We start from the raw sequence: 18,262 nt of genomic DNA, 5'->3' as shown, positions 1-18,262 counted from the left end.
TAGTAGACCACCACCACCACCCCCAGCCCCGCAGCCCCATATTGCGTTGGCCTTTCAGTCTGAAACAACAACAGGGATTGATCCATATTTGCTAGACATCATGCCTTTATTTTATTTTAACCCTCCCCAGAGGGAAATTTTTTCATTGATTTCAAGAGAGAGTGAAAGAGAGGGAGAAAGAGAAACATGGATTTGAGAGAGACACATCAATTGGTTGTCTCCTATACGTCCCCCGACCAGGGCTCGAGAACCTCCAATCAAGGTATAGGCCCTTAACCGGAACTTGAACCACGACCCTTTGGTCCATGGGCCTATGCTCTAACCACTGAGTAAACGGGCCAGGGTGGTCGAGGGGATTAGGGATGCTAGGAAAGCTGAGACTCAGTGATACTTCCTGTTCCTCCCTAAACGAAGATGCCCTGAGATGGTGAGTGACCCCAGCATAGTACTGACTGCCAGCCTGAAGGAGACAAGTCTGAGCACTTGTGCTTTCATAATAGCCTTCGCCAGTAAGAACAAACCCACCCTCGGGTTTTCTCTTAAACTTGGGCTTTGGTTTGATCGGAGACAGAAGGGGGAGCACCAGTTAACCAAGAATGCATGTGGGGCATGAGCAAATAGCTTCATTGGCAAGGTCTTTTTGAGCCTGAGCCGGTTTAGTTCAGTGGATAGAGCATTGGCCTAAGGACTGAATGGTCCCAGATTTGGTTCTGTCAAAGGCACATACCTCAGTTGTAGGCTCCTCCCAGCCTGGGCCCTCACGTCGATATTTCTCTCTTTCCCTCTCTCTTCCACTCTCTATGAAAATCAATGGAAAAATATCCTTGAGTGAGGATTTTTTTTAAAAAATATACTTTATTGATTTTTTACAGAGAGGAAGGGAGAGAGAGAGTCAGAAACATCAATGAGAGAGAAACATTGATCAGCCGCCTCCTGCACATCCCCCACCGGGGATGTGCCCGCAACCCAGGTACATACCCTTTACCGGAATCCAGCCTGGGACCTTTCAGTCCGAAGGCCGACCCTCTATCCACTGAGCCAAACCGGTTTTGGCTTGACTGAGGATTTTTAAAAAAGAAAAGAAAAGGTCTTTTTGAAGCACTGTGGGAAATGTGAGAGAATCATAGCCAATCAGAACTCGGTAATGTGAATATGGAATGCAAGAAAGTGCTTTGAGTAAACCTGTAGTGACAGTGACACATTTGATGGAATCTTTCTTTTATTTTTTAATATATTTTTATTTCAGAGAGGAAGGGAGAGAGAGAAAGAGATAGAAACATCAATGATGAAAGAGAATCATTGATTGGCTGCCTCCTGCACACCCCACAATAGGGATCTAGCCCACACCCGGGCATGTGCCCTGACCAGGAATTGAACTGTGACCTCCTGGTTCATAGGTCAACGCTCAACCACTGAACCATGCCAGCTGGCCAATGAAGGAATCTTTCGATTTTTCTATCATACCAGCTACAGTTAGTCCAGGGTGTGCCATCACACAACTTGACAAACCATGCGACCATGTGTGGGACCTTCTAGGACTTTGCTTATATCAGTTTCACTCGGAAAAGGGAGAATTGTCCCCACTCAGAGGTCACTGTCCCTGTTCCTCCTTTAAAAACAAAAAAGAGAGAGAGAGAGAATGTTTTTTTATTTCCTTTATTAGAGATGTTACCAATCATTTAAAAGGCTGGGCTAGGTGGTACAACTCTAGTGACCATATTTTCTGACCCTAAAATCTGGATAACTAATTTGACATGGAGACCAGGAGAGAATATTTGAGGTTGACTGTTCAGCATCACTACATAGCTATACCTGTTGCTCCTACAGAAGATAGAATTCTCTTTATCCAGTAAGGGTGACTGACCTCTCCATTGGCACCATGAGAGACTTCTTTGTGGCTCAGTTGGTACTTAACTCATCTGATATCTAGATCAACTTTGTTTACTGTGGTATATGTCTTCTCTTACCAATTAGATTGTAAGTTCATTGACGGCGAGAGATGACTTTAGTCCTCATGTTAGCTCTGCTGCTAGTTTGCTATGTGACCTGGGCTATAATTCATTCAAAAAGAAAAATGCCAAGATTCTTGCCCTCTAGAAACTTAGCCCAGTAGGAAAATGGCCGTACGTGTATATGAAGTACTATCCCTGTTTGGTGCCCTCAGAGTCATGCAGGGAATTGATTGTCTGTGATAGCACTGTCTGTGTGAACAAGACCTCTGACCCTCACCTCTTCACATCCTAGTGAGAACAGCACAGTGTGAGAAGAAAAACCTCTGAACCCACAGTGGTAGTTCTCATCTAAACCTGAAAAGCTATCAAGAGACATTAGCCCCGCGCATTCTTAGAAACTGGTTTTGTTCAGGAAATGTATTAAGTGCCTACTACACGTCAGGCTCTGGAACCCAGGTATTGTATAGTCTGATAGAAGGGGCCCTTCTCCAGCCTGTTTGTTACTCCTGGGCTTGAATTCTAGTCTTTTTCTTGCCCTTGTGGACATGGAGGGGCAAGCGACAGACGTCTTCCTGCTCTGGCAAAGTTGGGACTTTCCTGTTAATGCTCTTTTCTCATTTCGGAAATGCCAAGAGGCCAGAGGCAAATTCCAATCCCCATTTCTTTGCAGTACACTGCCATAAACTAGTGGTTCATTGCTATTTCCTTTGCCACCTGATAAGTATCAAGACTAAGAATCAGGCACAGTGTTCTTAAGGAAACTGAAGTAAAAACAGTGGACTGTCATTCATTCAGAATATATTTATCCAAAAAGGCAAGGTGAGGATGATTCAAGTGGACCCAGTCCTTTGTTTATGTCAGTGGCATTTCATCATGAAGCTAGTCCCTATTAGGGAAAGAACCGCGGGGCTTTGGCATTCACCGATCACTAGCCTCTGCGTCCTGCTGCCTGGCTGGCTCGGTGCTGGGGCTGAGTCTCTCTGGGCCTGTTTTCTCATCTGTAAAATGAGGCTCATAGCTCTCACTTGAAGGCTGGCTGTGAAGTTCAGTTAATTGCTCAGAGCACCTAGCACAGTGTTCTGCACACGACCGCTCCTAATGAATCACTATTATTTTCCGGTTTTGACTCAGTCAGACTCTAAACTTGGAGACACAGATGTGTAGATTATTCTCAGGGCTTGGTTTCCTCTGGCTAGATTCTTTTTCTCAATTTAGCCTGCTAAGTGAGTGCCCCCAAAAGAAGATGGATGTTAGCATGCTGTTACTTTCTGCTCTCCAAGGACCTGCTGGTGAAAGGGCTCTAGTGACTCCTAATGAGTGACACATGTCTGACCGGGGACTGAGACATCTGGCAGGCCACTCAGAAGAATGGCATTTCCATCTTCCATTTGCCCAGGACTCTTCAGATACCTGATGTGGTGCTTGTTGTATCAGCAGTCTGGCCCAACTCTTGGCATGCACCACAGTCTGATTTGCTTACTAAGAAGGTTTAGAATTAGTTGCACAAGAATTCCTTACCTTATTTTGTAACACCCTACAGAGCCTTCATTTATTTCAAGGGGGTATGTGACAGTCTGTAAATCAGAGTTTAAGAGAGAGAGAGAGAGAGAGAGAGAGAGAGAGAGAGAGAGAAAGAATATGAATCCATGTCATTCAGTAAGGGGAGTTGACGCTGTTAAAGCTTACTCTCTGTTTCTGTATTTGTAAGTTGAAGTGCTAAACTAGATCTCGACCCTTCAAGGTGAGGGGGCTATCTCTGAGACGTCTCATTTTAAAGCCTTCCATTTGATAGCAGAATCTCCTTGACGGGTATGGCAGGTAGGTTGCGGCCTCTGCTTTGAATACTTACACAGCGGTTCCCATCCTTTTTAAACAGCTGGGGTTTTCTTGTTTTTTAACTTTCTGTTTATATTGGCCAAAATTGCCTTTCTGTGTATTCCTCTTCTCTTTCCCAGCATGACCCTTGGAAATCGTGTAAACTCAGTTCTCTTTCCATGAGATCGTCCTATAGCTATTTGAAATAGTTGTCATAGTGCCCAGTCTTCCCTTTCTCCAAAGTCCATGCTCATAAATATTGTTGATATATTTGCTCCAAAATAATTCAATCCCTGTATTTTGAAGCACACATAAGGAAAAAAATGATCTAAAATATGGGAAATTTCCTAAAACCACAGAAATATAACTGAGATTTTGGCCTTTGTTAAAACACCATCTAAAGAGGTGGGTAACAAAATAGGATCAAGGTAAAGGGACCCAGGTGTATCTTCAGTGATTCAGTTCATTTCCAAGTTAATAAGACCAATTTAGAAGGGCAGGTTACTTACAAATTTGTACAACCTGTAAACTTAAAAGTAGGGGTCTCTACATAAAAGCTGCTAAACTAGCTTCTAGGTCTGAGTCAACTGTTCCCTTTCCTTATCCTGCCCATTCTCATTCCTTTTGATACCCTTTATAGAGAAAACAGATCACTTCCTGTTTAGTCTGAGATTCTTTGAGGACTTCCTGTGCAAACAAGTGCAAGAAAAAAGGACACAGAGGATAAAATATATATGAAAGAAGGAACAAGCCCATTTCTAGGCTGCGGGCTGACATTACCTGAAGTGACAACCCAAAGGGAAAGACAGTCCAGTCTCTATTTCATTCAACCTGCTATCAGCTAACTGATTCAGTACGGAGGAATGTGAGTGGATCCTTAGGACGCAGAGAAGAGCCACACACTCCACAAGCCTGGCCCTGGCCCACTGCAGTATGCCCATTCCTTGTGAGACCAGTGACATAGCCTCTCAGGTTGTGGGGAGTAGCTGCCGATATCTCCCCGTATAGACTGCCAAGGCAAGCAGGCTCTGACTTCACACTTTTTACAAAGAAATAAGGAAAAACAAATAAATGATTTATGATGTATCTTTACATGAAAGAACCAATCTAGACTGTCTCCCTAGCATCCTGTACTTATGTGAAGTGCAACATAAAGAATTTAAGCTTTTGCCCTAACCGGTTTGGCTCAGTGGATAGAGCATCGGCCTGCGGACTCAAGGGTCCCGGGTTCGATTCTGGTCAGGAGCATGTACCTTGGTTGCGGGCGCATCCCCAGTGGGGAGTGTGCAGGAGGCAGCTGATCGATGTTTCTCTCTCATCGATGTTTCCAGCTCTCTGTCCCTCTCCCTTCCTCTCTGTAAAAAATCAATAAAATATATTTTTTTAAAAAAAGAATTTAAGCTTTAGAATCTAATAGACCTAGGTTTGAACCCTGACAGACAAGTTCTGTGACTTTGGTTAAGTGACTTAGCATCTCAGGGACAGCAACCTGCTCACAAGATGGACGTGAGGGTGAAATGATATGATGGAAGGGAAGTGGCTCAGCACCCAGTATACAGTAGTTGCCCAACAATGTGAGTTCTTACTAAAGGGAAGACGGGCTGAGAGCTTCTATCTTTATACATGTTTGAAGCCAGATCACAATGAATCAAACAATATTCTCTCCATTCTGTTTAGCCTATTAGCTCTAGAATCTGAGTATGCAAAGAAGACTCTGGATTTTGGTGATTCTTTTTACCAATCTCAATTTGGCAGAATTTGGCTGTCAAAACTAATAGCAGCACTGTTCTTCAATAAAACTGAGACTTCCAAATTAGTTGGTCTTAAGGAATTTTAAAAATGAAGCTTTTAAGTTGCAAGGAAGCTATTTCTAATCACCATAAAGCCTTCTAACCATAGTACTAGTACATAGACAATAAATTTTAATCTTATACTCCCCTCTCCCCCAATATTAGAACAAGATGAAGAGGTATCTTCTAACAATCTAAGTTAGCTAGAAAATTGAGCCTCCATCAATTGAATACTTACTATGCAGCATACACTTGCTTAAGTGCTTTATATGAATTATTTCACTCCAGACTCACAGCAGATCTGTGGGTTTGGGTGTTAGGAACCCCATTCTACAGATGAAGCTGAGTCCTAGAAAAATTCAGTTACCTACCCAAGTCTGGCTAACTGCAAAACCTGTGCTCTTGACCAATGGGTTCATTGTGTTTTTTCAAAAGTTCTTGGGCTAGGCAGACAATGACTGTATGTTGGATAAATGATTAAAGATACACTACAATCTGGGTAACTCCTAACAGTAATAACTACTGACAGGATCTTTGGAGACAGACCCTCCTGTGTTCGAATCCTAGCACTGTCGCTTACTAGTTGTGTCATTTAGGTATGTGACATTATTCCTTGGTAAAATGGAATATCATGAGGTTTAAAAGGAATAATATTTGGGACTTGCTTAGTACATAGTAAGCTCTCAAGTAGTTGCAGCTGCTACTCCTACTGTATGAGGAAGGTGACTGCTGAGAAAGGAAAGACAGAGTTATCTTTGATGAGTTAGTTTTGCCCTTTTCAAATGCAGAAGCCATTGATACCAGGTGATGTATCTAAGGGAATTCTCACTGGGGGCTTTCAGCCTTAGCAGAATACATGGTCTATCTCTGTTCTGGAAAGAGTAAGTTACTAGTTTTCAATTCCATCTTTTATCTTTTTAAGAGTTTAGTCATCTTTTTTTTTTTTTTTTTTTTTTATATATTTTATTGATTTTTTACAGAGAGGAAGGGAGAGAGATAGAGAGCTAGAAACATCGATCAGCTGCCTCCTGCACATCTCCTACTGGGGATGTGCCCGCAACCCAGGTACATGCCCTTGACCGGAATCGAACCTGGGACCCTTGAGTCCGCAGGCTGACGCTCTATCCACTGAGCCAAACCGGTTTCGGCTAGTTTAGTCATCTTTGAGTGTATAACATCTATTGCCATTCGGGATGTTTGGAAAACTTCCTGTTTATGCCAGTGCACCCCTGATAAAGGCGGTGGCTAGTCATTTCATTGTTATTAAATAAACATGGCCTGCTTCTTATAAACACCTTTGTTCTGGCACTGCAGTCTCTTGCTCAAGGTGTGATTATGAGGCAGCTTACTGGCAGCTTGTGTGATACTTGGAGGCTAGAAAATGCAAACTTAGTGAGATGAACAAGTGGGTCTCTCTGTCCTGCTTGGAACCTTTCCAGCAGTTTCCGCACCACTCACTGTGAGTTCTCCCCGGGAAGCCTTCCTGATGTGTAGGTGCATGATGAGACTCACTTTATTTTTCTGCTTTCTTTTCTCTTTCTTGGACAGAAACCAAAGCCTAAACCCCGGCCATCCATCACAAAGGCAACCTGGGAGAGTAACTATTTTGGGGTCCCCTTAACAACCGTCGTGACTCCCGAGAAGCCAATTCCTGTTTTTATTGAGAGATGCATTGAGTACATTGAAGCCACAGGTAAGTGTGTTACCTCAGTGCCAATTACAGCTTTCACTGTCTACACAGCATGCTTTCCAGAGGCTAAGCCCTCTAGAGATTCTGGAATCAGCTCTCGCTTAGTGTGAGATGCGTTCTGAGAAGGAGCTGAGCAGTCCCGACAGCTGTCGGGTTCCTCCCTCCATCTCCATAGTTGTGAGGCTGTGGTGCCAGGTCCAGTAGAGCTTTCAGAACACGGGAGCTGTCCTGTTCTCACGGCTGCAGTTGTCGCCCATCTAGGTGTCTTCTCTGTGCCCCCAGCTCCCTGTCATAGCATGCAGCCTGCCTGCCTGTCAGCTTCTAGAGGGCAGGGAAAGGGTCTTATTTCTCATTGTGTCCTCAGTACCAGACTAGACACAAATGGTAATACATTTTGGTTTAATAAAATGAATGACTAGTTGTAACTGTTATAGTGCCTGAGATTCATGTTTTGAGAGATTTAAAAAAAATTTCTTTTAATGGAGATAAAAAAAAACACAAAACAGCTTGGGTATCTTCTATCAAGCAACTACATTTCAATTCCACTGACAACTTGGTGTTATGTGAAAGCCAACTGTCTTAAATTTTTTCTTCTTTGTATTGAAGTGACACAATTTTACCTGTGTTAAAACATACATTTCATTCACTTAGAATTCCTACAACATGTCTTCTGGCCTCTCTTTTGAAACCCCTGGAGCTTCTAGTTTCATGCTGTTTCCCTTGTTCTTCTCCTGGATGCTTTCAAAGCTGATGAGCTTTGGGGAGAAGGAGGTACAGTGGGCACAGGATTACATGAATTCTTGAGCATTAGTAGTTGAGCTCAAGAATATAGGCTTAAACTGATTTGAAACCAAGGTGGGGATTATGGTCTCCCTCTGTGTTCTTCCTGATTCCGGTGTTATCTGTAGTGATAGGAAGTATTGTGTGGTGTGCACACCCTGCCAGGCTCTGCTGATAATTTAAGCAGCATCATGCTAAGTTGGGTGACTGGTTTTAATATTCCCTCAGGATGTGCAGAACCAGGGAATGTAGGTTTCAAATGGAAGCCGGCTAAAGACTTTGTCATTATTTCCAGGGTTTTCTCTGCAGCACACCAGGCTTAGCGTTGAAACAGCAGACCTGCAGCTTTGTTTAGTCCATTCTGTAACCAAGGCTTTTTCTGAGTGTCCATGGTTTTGTTTTTGTTTTTTAATCCTCACCAGGGGATATGTTTATAGGTTTTAGAGAGAGGGAGGGAGAGAGAAACATCAATGTGATAAACATTGATCGGTTGCCTCCTGTACTGGCCCTGACTGGGGATCAAACCACAACCCAGGTATGTGCCATGGTGGGTAATCAGAGCCCCGACTTTCCAGTTCATGGAACAACGCTCCAACCAACTGAGCCACACTGGCCAGGGCTAGACGCTGGTTTTGTATCTGTTTCTTCCTGGCACCTCTCCCTTGGGCCAGGAGGAAATCTACACAAAGCAATTGGGTGATTAAATTCTTTCTAGTTGCACCAATGTTTCAGAGAGATAGTTTGTGGCATTGGAAGGAGGGGTGGGCTCTTTTTCCCTTTATTTTTTAACTTATTTCAGATTTATAGGAAAATCATAAGTTGTAACAATTTGAAGTAACAAAAAATTCCATAAATGTTAACATTTTACCATATTCCCTGTATCATTCTTTCTCTACATATTTGTATCTTTTTTCCTGAAATGTTTGTTACAGGTATGATGCAGCTTTACTCCTAAATACTTCAGTGGATATTTCCTAAAAAAACATTCTCTTACATCACCATGTAATTTTAAAAACTAGGACATTAACACTGATGCAGTACTAACCTATATAATCTATAGACATTTTCATTTCATTAGTTCCATTAAAATGTCCTGTGTAGTAAAAGATAATTTTTTTGTGAGAGATTACATACAATTGTCAGGTCTCTTAAGTCTTCTTTAATCTAAAACCATTTAGTCTATCTGTTTTTAATGGCCTTGATAGTTTTAAAGAGTACAGAGCAGTTATTTTGTAGGATGTTCCTCAAGATGGCTATTTTTTAGTTTTGTTTTGTTTTGTTGACGTTTCCTCATGATTAGATTCAGGGGTGTGCTTGTGGCAGAAATCGCAGGGAAGCAGTGCTGTGTCCTCACTGCCTCACGGCAGGTGGCATGTGATGTCAGTTTGCCCCATCACTGGAGATGTCTTGATCCCTTGATTGAGGTGGTGGTGCCTGCCAGGCTTCTCCACTGTAAAGCTACTATTTGCCCCTTTGTAATGAGTAAGGATTGTGTAGGGAGGTGATTTGAGACTCTAATGTCTGGTTTCTCCTAACACTTTCGCCCACTAGTTTTAGTATCCATTGATGGTTCTTGCCTGAGACCCTGCTCACCATAGTTCTAACTCTAATTCCTTCTGCACTTACTAGTTTGGATTTTCCTGTCTGGGAGAGCTTCCCCTTCTCAGGAGCCTTTTGTGAGTGGCCTCCTCCCGTGGCTCCCCTGTGGTGGTACCAGGTGCTTGAATGTTGTCCCCATGCCCTCTAGCTTTTCTTTACACCCAGTGACAAAATATACCTCTCCTTGCTCTTCTACTTGTGAAACCTTTCAGATATGAAGACCTCCTCCACCCGGCCCACAGTCTGCCACCAAGCTGCTGCTTCTCTGAAAGCTCTGTTAGACTGCACGACTGTCCCCTCTCACCAAAAAGCTCGGAGCTTCAGGGACATCTCCGACTTAGCTAATCACTTCCCAAGTCCATCGCTTCTACTTGGTCATCTCTTAGCTCTGTCCCCTCCACTTGAGTTCCGCTGCCCCACCATCGCACCCTTCTCAGTCCATCCTGAGCATGTGACAGTTCTACTGAAAACCTCTTCCTGGCTCCTCGTTGCCTGCCAGCTGCCGGCCACACTCCTGACCTCTCCCTCTCATACCCAGTGCTGTCATGCTGTCATTGTCTGCCTGCCTTCCCGCCCTCTTCTCCTCTCCCCTCCCTTCATCCTTCCTTTTCTCTCTTCTGCCCCCACCCCCTTCTTTCTGTTTTATACTACGGTGGGCATTGATTTCGAATTGTTTTACATGAATACAAACAATACTTTAGAAGAACATGGACCAAGCAGACTTCCTTTGTATTATTACTCTGCTTTGCATATGCCCTTCGTATGTCTGAAATATCCCACATTTCTCCTGCCTCTGAAACTTGCCCTCACTCTTCCAGACTCCCCCACCCCAGCAGCACTTTGATGTCATCTTCCTGGTAGTTCTCCTCAGGCACAGTTCCACTTCCTGAGAACAGGAGTCTCTGTTCTCCTGTCTCCCTAGAGCCTGGCACCCAGTATACACTCATTGTTGATTGAGTGAGTGGGTTTTACTCTGGGATATCTGAATTCTGTTGTTTTCTTCTTTGTCTTAAGGAGAAAATTCAACATAGTATCTATGAGCTTAGTCTGCATGTTCAGGTGTGGACCTTGTGTACTCCATTTCCTAAGAGAACTTTTTCCTATTTATATAATTAAAATATGTTTATTTGTAGAAATTCAGCAAAAGAATAATGAAAAGAATTTAAAGGTTAGTTGATCTTCACTTAGTGAAAACCTCTGTTAATGGTTTAATGTATTTCCTTATAATCTTATTTCTCTGCATATGTGTATGTATACCTTTACATAATTCAAAATATGTCATGTGATAGTTCTTAAAAATTTTTAAGCATAACTTAGATGAAGTAAAAGAGTCCTGAATTCACCCACCAGTTTACCTACTCCTGTTTTCTGCAGAAAAAGAGTTTAGTAACCAAGAGTTGAGTTGGAGAACCATTTTTTTTTTTTTTAAATATATTTTATTGATTTTTTACAGAGAGGAGGGGAGAGAGATAGAGTTAGAAACATCGATGAGAGAGAAACATCAATCAGCTGCCTCCTACACGCCCCCCACTGGGGATGTGCCCGCAACCCAGGCACACGCCCTTGACTGGAATCGAACCCGGGACCCCTCAGTCCGCAGGCCGACGCTCTATCCACTGAGCCAAACCGGTTTTGGCGGAGAACCATTTTTTGATAACCACTTTTTAATTATTACTTTTTCTGATTTTAGAGAGAGGAATGGGGGGAGAGACAAGAGAAAGGAGAGGTTGACAGAGAAATATCAATTGACTGTCTCTTGCTCCCACCCTGACTGAGGATCCAACCCACAACCTAGGTACGTGCCCTGACCAGGAGTCGAACTGGCCATCTCATGGTGTAATGGATGACACTCCAACCAACTGAACCACACCAGCCAGGGCAAGAACAACTGCTTTTTAAACCAGACAAAACATGACTTTTATTGTTGCAAATCCTCACCCAAGGGCATTTTTCCATTGATTTTTAGAGCGAGAGGGAGGGAAATAGAAATATTGATGTGAGGAAGACACGTTGATTGGTTACCTTCCTCACGTGCCCCTGGGACCAGGAATGAACCTGCAATCCTGCAAGGTTCGTGCCCTTGACCAGAAATTGAACCCATGACTCTTAGGTGTGTGGACTGATGCTCTACCACTGAGCAACACTGGCCAGGACTGCAAACATGACTTTTAATTGCTGCATCTTGTTCCATTAAATGGCTGTATCACAGATTATTTAAACCATTCCCCCGTTGTTGGGCCCATGTAGGGTTTTTTCCTGGTATTCTTAAAATAATAAACAGATTAGCTAGGGAGGCATTTTAGTGATACAGAGCTTCAGATCTAGGTAGCCTGGGGTTAGAATCTTTGTTCTGCCATTTGCTCATCTATAAACTGAAGGAGATGACAGACCTGCCTCCCAGGGCTGCTGTGAGGGTGCAGGAAGACTTGTCTGTGAGGCGCTGAGCAAGGTGCCTGGCACACAGGAGTGAGTGCTCAGTGTGTGCTAGTCATTGCTCTAAGCTTCACCCTCCAGGCATTTGGTCTTCCTTCCTATTGCCGGTCAGACTTTACCGTTAAATGTAAATATCCGTGACTCTTTTTCTTTCCTCCTCAACTATTAAATTTGAAAATTGTAAAATCTATAGAAAAGTTGTAAGAGCCCTAGCTTGTTTGGTCCAGTGGATAGAGTGTTGGCCTGCGGACTGAAGGGTCCCAGGTTGGATTCTGGTCAAGGACACATGCCCAGGTTGCGGGCTCGATCCCCAATAGGGAGCATGCAGGAGGCAGCCGATCAATGATTCTCTCTCATCATTGATGTTTCTCTCTCTCTCTCTCTCTCTCTCTCTCTCTCTCTCTCTCTCTCTCTCCCCCCCTCTTTCTCTCTGAAATCAATAAAAATATATATATTTTTAAAAAAAGTTGTAAGAGTCATACAACAGTCACTCAGTAGTCACCAGTAGACATTTTGCACATTTCCCCTTACTTGCCTAATTTTTATAGTTGTTGAACCATTTGAAAGTAAACTGCAGGCTCTATGTCACTTCACTCCTAAAAATCTCAGCATAGGTCCCTAAACTTAAGGACTTTCTCCTCCATAACTACAATATTATCACTTTTAAGAATATTAGTATTGCCCTGGCTGGTGTGGCATATTTGATTGGAGCGTTGTCCCATGCACTGAAAGGTCAAGGGTTTGGTTCCCAGTCAGGACACATAACTAGATTGCAGATTCTCAATCTCTGGTCAGGGTGCACACAGACGGCAACAATTAATATTTCTCTCTCACATCAATGTTTCTCTTTTTCTCCTTTCCTCTTTCTAAAATCAATAATATATCCTTGGATGAGGATATTTTAAAAAGAGAGATGTTTGTTGGCAATACAGATTATCTGTCTCATCTCTTTAAAAAAAAAAGAATATTAGCATTAACTCAATATTATTTTTTTCCATTAAATCTTTATTGTTCAGGTTATTACAGTTGTTCCTCTTTTTTCCCCCCATAGCTCCCCTCCACCCGGTTCCCCTCCCACCCTCCGCCCCCCCCCCCCACCACCACTGTCCTCATTCATAGGTGCACAATTTTTGTCCAGTCTCTTCCCGCAGCCCCCTCACCCCTTTCCCCCCCAAGAATAGTCAGTCCACTCCCTTTCTATGCCCCTGATTCTATTATAATCACCAGTTTATTCTGTTCATCATTATTTATTCACTTGATTTTTAGATTCACTTGTTGATGGATGTGTATTTGTTCATAATTTGTATCTTTACCTTTTTCTTCTTCTTCCTCTTCTTAAAAGATACCTTTCAGCATTTCATATAATACTGGTTTAGTGGTGGTGAACTCCTTTAGCTTTTCCTTATCTGTGAAGCCCTTTATCTGACCTTCAATTCTGAATGATAGCTTTATTGATTTCAGAGAGGAAGGGAGAGGGGGAGAGAGATAGAAACATCAATGATGAGAGAGAATCATTGATCAGCTGCTTTCTGCACACCACCTACTGGGGATCAAGCATGCAACCCAGGCATGCGCCCTTGACTGGAATCGTACCCAGGACCCTTCAATCCGTAGGCTGATGCTCTATCCACTGAGCCAAACCAGCTAGGGCAATTCAATATTATCCTATCTAATAATAGACAAACATGGTAATTGACCGTACCTTCACTATGCCTCCCATTGGCTAATCAGCATGATATGCTAATTAACTGCCAACAAAGATGGCGGCTAATTTGGATACTGCAGGCAGATCCCACTGCGCCGCCCCAATGCGAGATCCTGGCCTGCCGTGTGCGGGGCAGGGCAGGTGGCAGCGGGATCCCGAGCCGCCGCCTGCCCCAGCATGGGATCCGGGCCTGCTGTGTGCGGGGCGGGGTGGATGGGGCGGGCGGCAGCCCGATCTGAGCAGCCGCCCAACCCAGCGTGGCATCGGAGCCTGCCATCTGCGGCCGGGGTAGAAGGGGCAGACATCTCAGGATTGGGCATGCCATCTGCCACCAGGGGAGCGGGCCTAAGCCAGCAGGTGGTTATCTCCCGAGGGGTCCCAGACTGTGAGAGGGCACAGGTTGGGCTGAGGGACCCCTCCCCCCCCCACCAGTGCACAAATTTTTTGTGCATGGGGCTTCTAGTCAACAGTAATAAAAGAGAAAAATGGTAATTGGCGTACGACGATACCCTTTTCATTGGCTAATCAGGGCTATATGCAAATTAACTGCCAACTAAGATTGGCAGTTAACTGCCAACAAGATGGCGGCTAATTTGCATATGTAGGCACAATGCCGGGAGGCGAAAGGGAAAGCAGGAAGAAGCCCCCTGCCACTGACAGTGATCGGAAACCCAGGGGGGAGCTAAGAGCTGGGGGGCAGGGCAAAGGCGGCCCTGGGGCCGCCTTTGCCCTGCCCCCCAGCCATGATCGGAGAATCAGGTGCCTTTTCCGCCCTGGCCAGTGATAGCAGGAAGTAGGGGTGGAGCCAGCGATGGGAGCTGGGCACGGTCGAAGCTGGCAGTCCCGGGAGCTAGGGGTCCCTTGCCTGGGCCTAAAGCGAAGCCCACGATCACGGGGCTGCTGCAGCTGCGGGTCCCCGCTGCCCGGGCTGGACGCCTAGGCCAGAGACGTTAGGCCTGGGCAGGGGCGAAGCCTGCAACCGCGGGGAGCTGGGGGTCCCCTGCCCAGGCCTGACACCTCTGCCGGAGGCCTCAGGCCTGGTCAAGGGGCCGATCCGGTGATAGGTGATCGGAGGGTGATGAGGGTCAACTCCTCTGGCCGAGGCATCAGGCCTGGGTGGGGGGCGGAGCCAGGGATTGGGGGGATATGATGGTCCCCTTGCCCAGGCCTGACGCCTCTGCCGGAGGCGTCAGGCCTGGGCAAGGGGCCGATCCTGCGATTGGAGGGTGATGGGGGTCAACGCCTGAGGGCTCCCAGTATGTGAGAGGGGGCAGACTGGGCTGAGGGACACTCCCCCCCACCCCCCACACACACCCAGTGCACGAATTTCGTGCACCGGGCCCCTAGTAGGTATATAACAGAAAATGCAAGTCCCTTATAATCCCAATCTCCAGAAGTAATCAGTAATAATTGTAATATTTTTTTCTGCTAATACTGCCCCCCCCAAAAAAAAAGTTTAAAAACATGAAATTGTGTACATATTATCCTGCAGCTTATTTTCTGTTTGACTTGACACTGTACCTTGAGCATCATTTTTTAATTTCATCTCTCAGTCAGCTGCATTCTAACCTTTGATCTGAGAAGAGGACAAAATTTGGTGTTGAAGAGGAAGAGAAGCTTTGTTTTCAGGCAGCTCCTAGGTCCAGGGCGGCCCAGGGCAGGGTTCGGGGACTGCCGTCTCCCCTGCCCATAGTTAGTGAGTCAGCTGCTAACTCCTCCTAAACAGGTGACAGGAAAAGGACCACTGCCTTGTTGTCTGAAAGTTTGCGCTCCTGTGCCCTCTTGCCAGGACTCTGCATCGGAGCGCTCCCCACGTTCTGAGGTTAGCCCAGAGCCTGTGGGTGAAATTGGCTCTGGTTTGCACCTGTCTTTTCCCTGAGCTCTTGGACCCTTGTTTCGTATTTCCTAACGTTGGAATGTGTTCAACAAATGGCCAGTAGGTAGAGCAGCTTCCAGATTGATTTGCAGATGCTTTTAGCCCCAGCCCAGGTATGGCCTCAGCGCCTGCTGTGCTAATAAGGTATTCGGTTTTATTCTCGCAGCTCTGGTGACAGGGGAGGGCTGGGAGAGGGCATGTAGCGTCTGCAGCTGCTCTGAGGTCACCACGGGGAGGGGTTTGCTGGGGGTCAGATAGACTGCATTTCTGGCTGGAATGCTTTTTCTTCCAGTTTTCACCCTCATGGAAAAGTGGTCGGGGCCATGGAGTCACTGCTCCTTTCTATAGCAGGCTGAGTCCTGAGAGAGAATGTTGGCCCCGCTAATCTAAGCTCTCTGTGCGTGGCAGGAAGTAGGAATATTCAGTTCGGTCCAGAGTTTATCTCCCTGGAGTTGGGGTGAGTACTTATTTTTAGAGCTTGTTCACAGTCCTGAGAAGAATTTCACAGGATAAATACACTGTCTTCCCACCTCACTGTGGTCACACAACTAAGGATTCAAATCCCGGATCTCTGTACCAATTCTGAGTCAAGGCTTTTTTCCCACAGTTGGGGAAAATATTCTTGTCCACCAGTGGAGAAACCCCCTGAGGCAGCTTCCAGTGTCACCCTCTCCATCCAGGAGGGCTAGTACCCTGCAGGCGGAGTGCCTAGTGCCTGCTCCTCTGGGCTCTGCCGCATATATTCCCCAGGCCCAGGCCTCACTCGTCAGTCATTGAACTAAAAACCGCACTCCCTAGGAGCGATTCCTTTGAATAATGTGTGAGACCGAACCTCCTCTCCCTCTTTCTGTGATTTAAAAAAAAAAACCACCTTTTTCTGTTAGTAGTGGGAGGAGGCAGGGCAAGAGGGGCAGTCCTTTCCTTAACTGCTTCGCTTCCTGAGTAGTGACCAGTCCCCAGCACGCCTAGCAAGCACTGGCGAGGGCGGAGAAAGCAGCTGTTCCCAGGCAGAAGCAGTTTCATTTGGGCATAAGGCCCCTACTTTTCCATCTCAACTTATGATGTATTCAGGCCATATCATATAAATAGCTATAGACCACAGTTTTGTTAGTGCATCTTAATTTCAGTTAGTCCCTGTGGAATGGAAAATCCCCTGGAGTCAAGGAAGCCCAGCAGCTGATGAAAATAATAATGCCAAAGATGGCCTTCGTCACGGCGACGCTCCCATTTTCTGTTTCGGACACGTTAACTGTGTGCTTGCTATGGCCCAGGCACTTGACGTAAGTGCTCTCATTTCACAGGAGATTCTGTTGCTCTAAGATACCAGATGTGGTGGGAAGCTGGCCCTTGGGAAGGGATCGGGGTATATCTCTGTGGGGAGGATCTTGGCTGAGAGAATGTGGCAGCACTTACATTCTCTTCCCCACTCTTAGGAGGAAACCTTCACAAAACCTGGTGACAGAACCAGGGCTCAGTCTTCGGGGCATCGCAGCACCTACATGGGCACAATATTACAATTGACATTTACTATTTTTAAAGCCCTTTGCTGGAGGGCATAAGATTGAGCCACACAACCCTGCCTTGGGGTTTTGGTGCCTGCACTTAGCGGCCTTTTTATATACTTGCCTCTCTTGAGGGGCAGCAGAATCAGGTCAAGTTTGAGTCTCATCTCTGGTTGAGTGGGAAAATGCAGGGTAATGCACAAAATGGTTGTAGACAGAAACTTCCTGATAAGTCACTTATTAGCTTTAAAAATATTTAGCTTACCATCTTTTTATTGGAGGAGTAATAGATTTTATTCATTTTACAGATATTTATTGAATATGTATATTAAGCATCTACTATATGCTAGGCACTGTGTTGAAATAAAGTTCTCCCCCATAAGGTCCAGGGATGGTGGAGGTAGACATAATCATACAAATGCATAACAAATTCAGGCAAAAAACATTACTGGATTTTAAAATCACTGGGGCCCGGCCAGTGTGGGTCAGTGATTGAGCGTCAACCTATGAACCAGGAAGTCACGGTTCGATTCCAGGTCAGGGCACATGCCCTGGTTTCCAGCTTGATCCCTGATAGGGGTATGCAGGAGGCAGCCAATCAATGATTCTCATCATTAATGTTTCTCTCTCTCTCTCCCTATCCCTTCCTCTCTCTGAAATCAATAAAAACATTAAAGTCCTAGCTAGTTTGGCTCAGTGGACTGAAGGGTTCTGGGTTTGATTCCATTCAAGGGCACATGCCCAGGTTTTGGGCTCAATCCCCAGTAGGGAGCATGCAGGAGGCAGCCGATGAATGATTCTCTCTCATCATTGATGTTTCTCTCTCTCTCCCCTTTTCCCTTCCTCTCTGAAATCAATAAAAATATGTTTTTAAAAAACATTAAAAATGAAATTAAAATCACTGGGAAATGAAATGACTGACAAAGAGGACCAAGTGACAATCTCGGGCAGTTAGAACCCTTACCAGCTGCTGCTGGGAATATAAAAGGTATATAAACTGACCTTGGAAATCTCTGGGATAGTTTATTAAAGTTTAAACATACACTTACTATTCCACTCATGGGTATTAGTCCAAAAGAAATGAAGACGTTTTCAGCAGCTTTGTTCATGAAATCCCAAA

General features: G+C 45.0%; 1 protein-coding gene and 1 long non-coding RNA gene across 2 annotated transcripts in view; one reads left to right on the top strand and one right to left on the bottom strand.

Annotated features, from left to right (window-relative positions):
* Positions 1-18,262, top strand: part of ARHGAP35 (Rho GTPase activating protein 35) — a 138,367-nt gene that overhangs the window by 62,318 nt on the left and 57,787 nt on the right. The window contains exon 3 of the mRNA XM_059666065.1: positions 7,106-7,250. Coding sequence (XP_059522048.1) covers positions 7,106-7,250 — 145 coding nt within the window. The remainder of the gene's footprint in view (positions 1-7,105; positions 7,251-18,262) is intronic.
* Positions 1-18,262, bottom strand: part of LOC132216699 (uncharacterized) — a 207,008-nt gene that overhangs the window by 152,880 nt on the left and 35,866 nt on the right. The window lies entirely within an intron of this gene.

This window comes from Myotis daubentonii, chromosome 15, assembly GCF_963259705.1.
Source record: "Myotis daubentonii chromosome 15, mMyoDau2.1, whole genome shotgun sequence".
Lineage (NCBI taxonomy): Eukaryota > Metazoa > Chordata > Mammalia > Chiroptera > Vespertilionidae > Myotis > Myotis daubentonii.
Note: the sequence above shows the minus strand (reverse complement) of the source record. Positions and strands in the feature narration are given on the sequence as shown.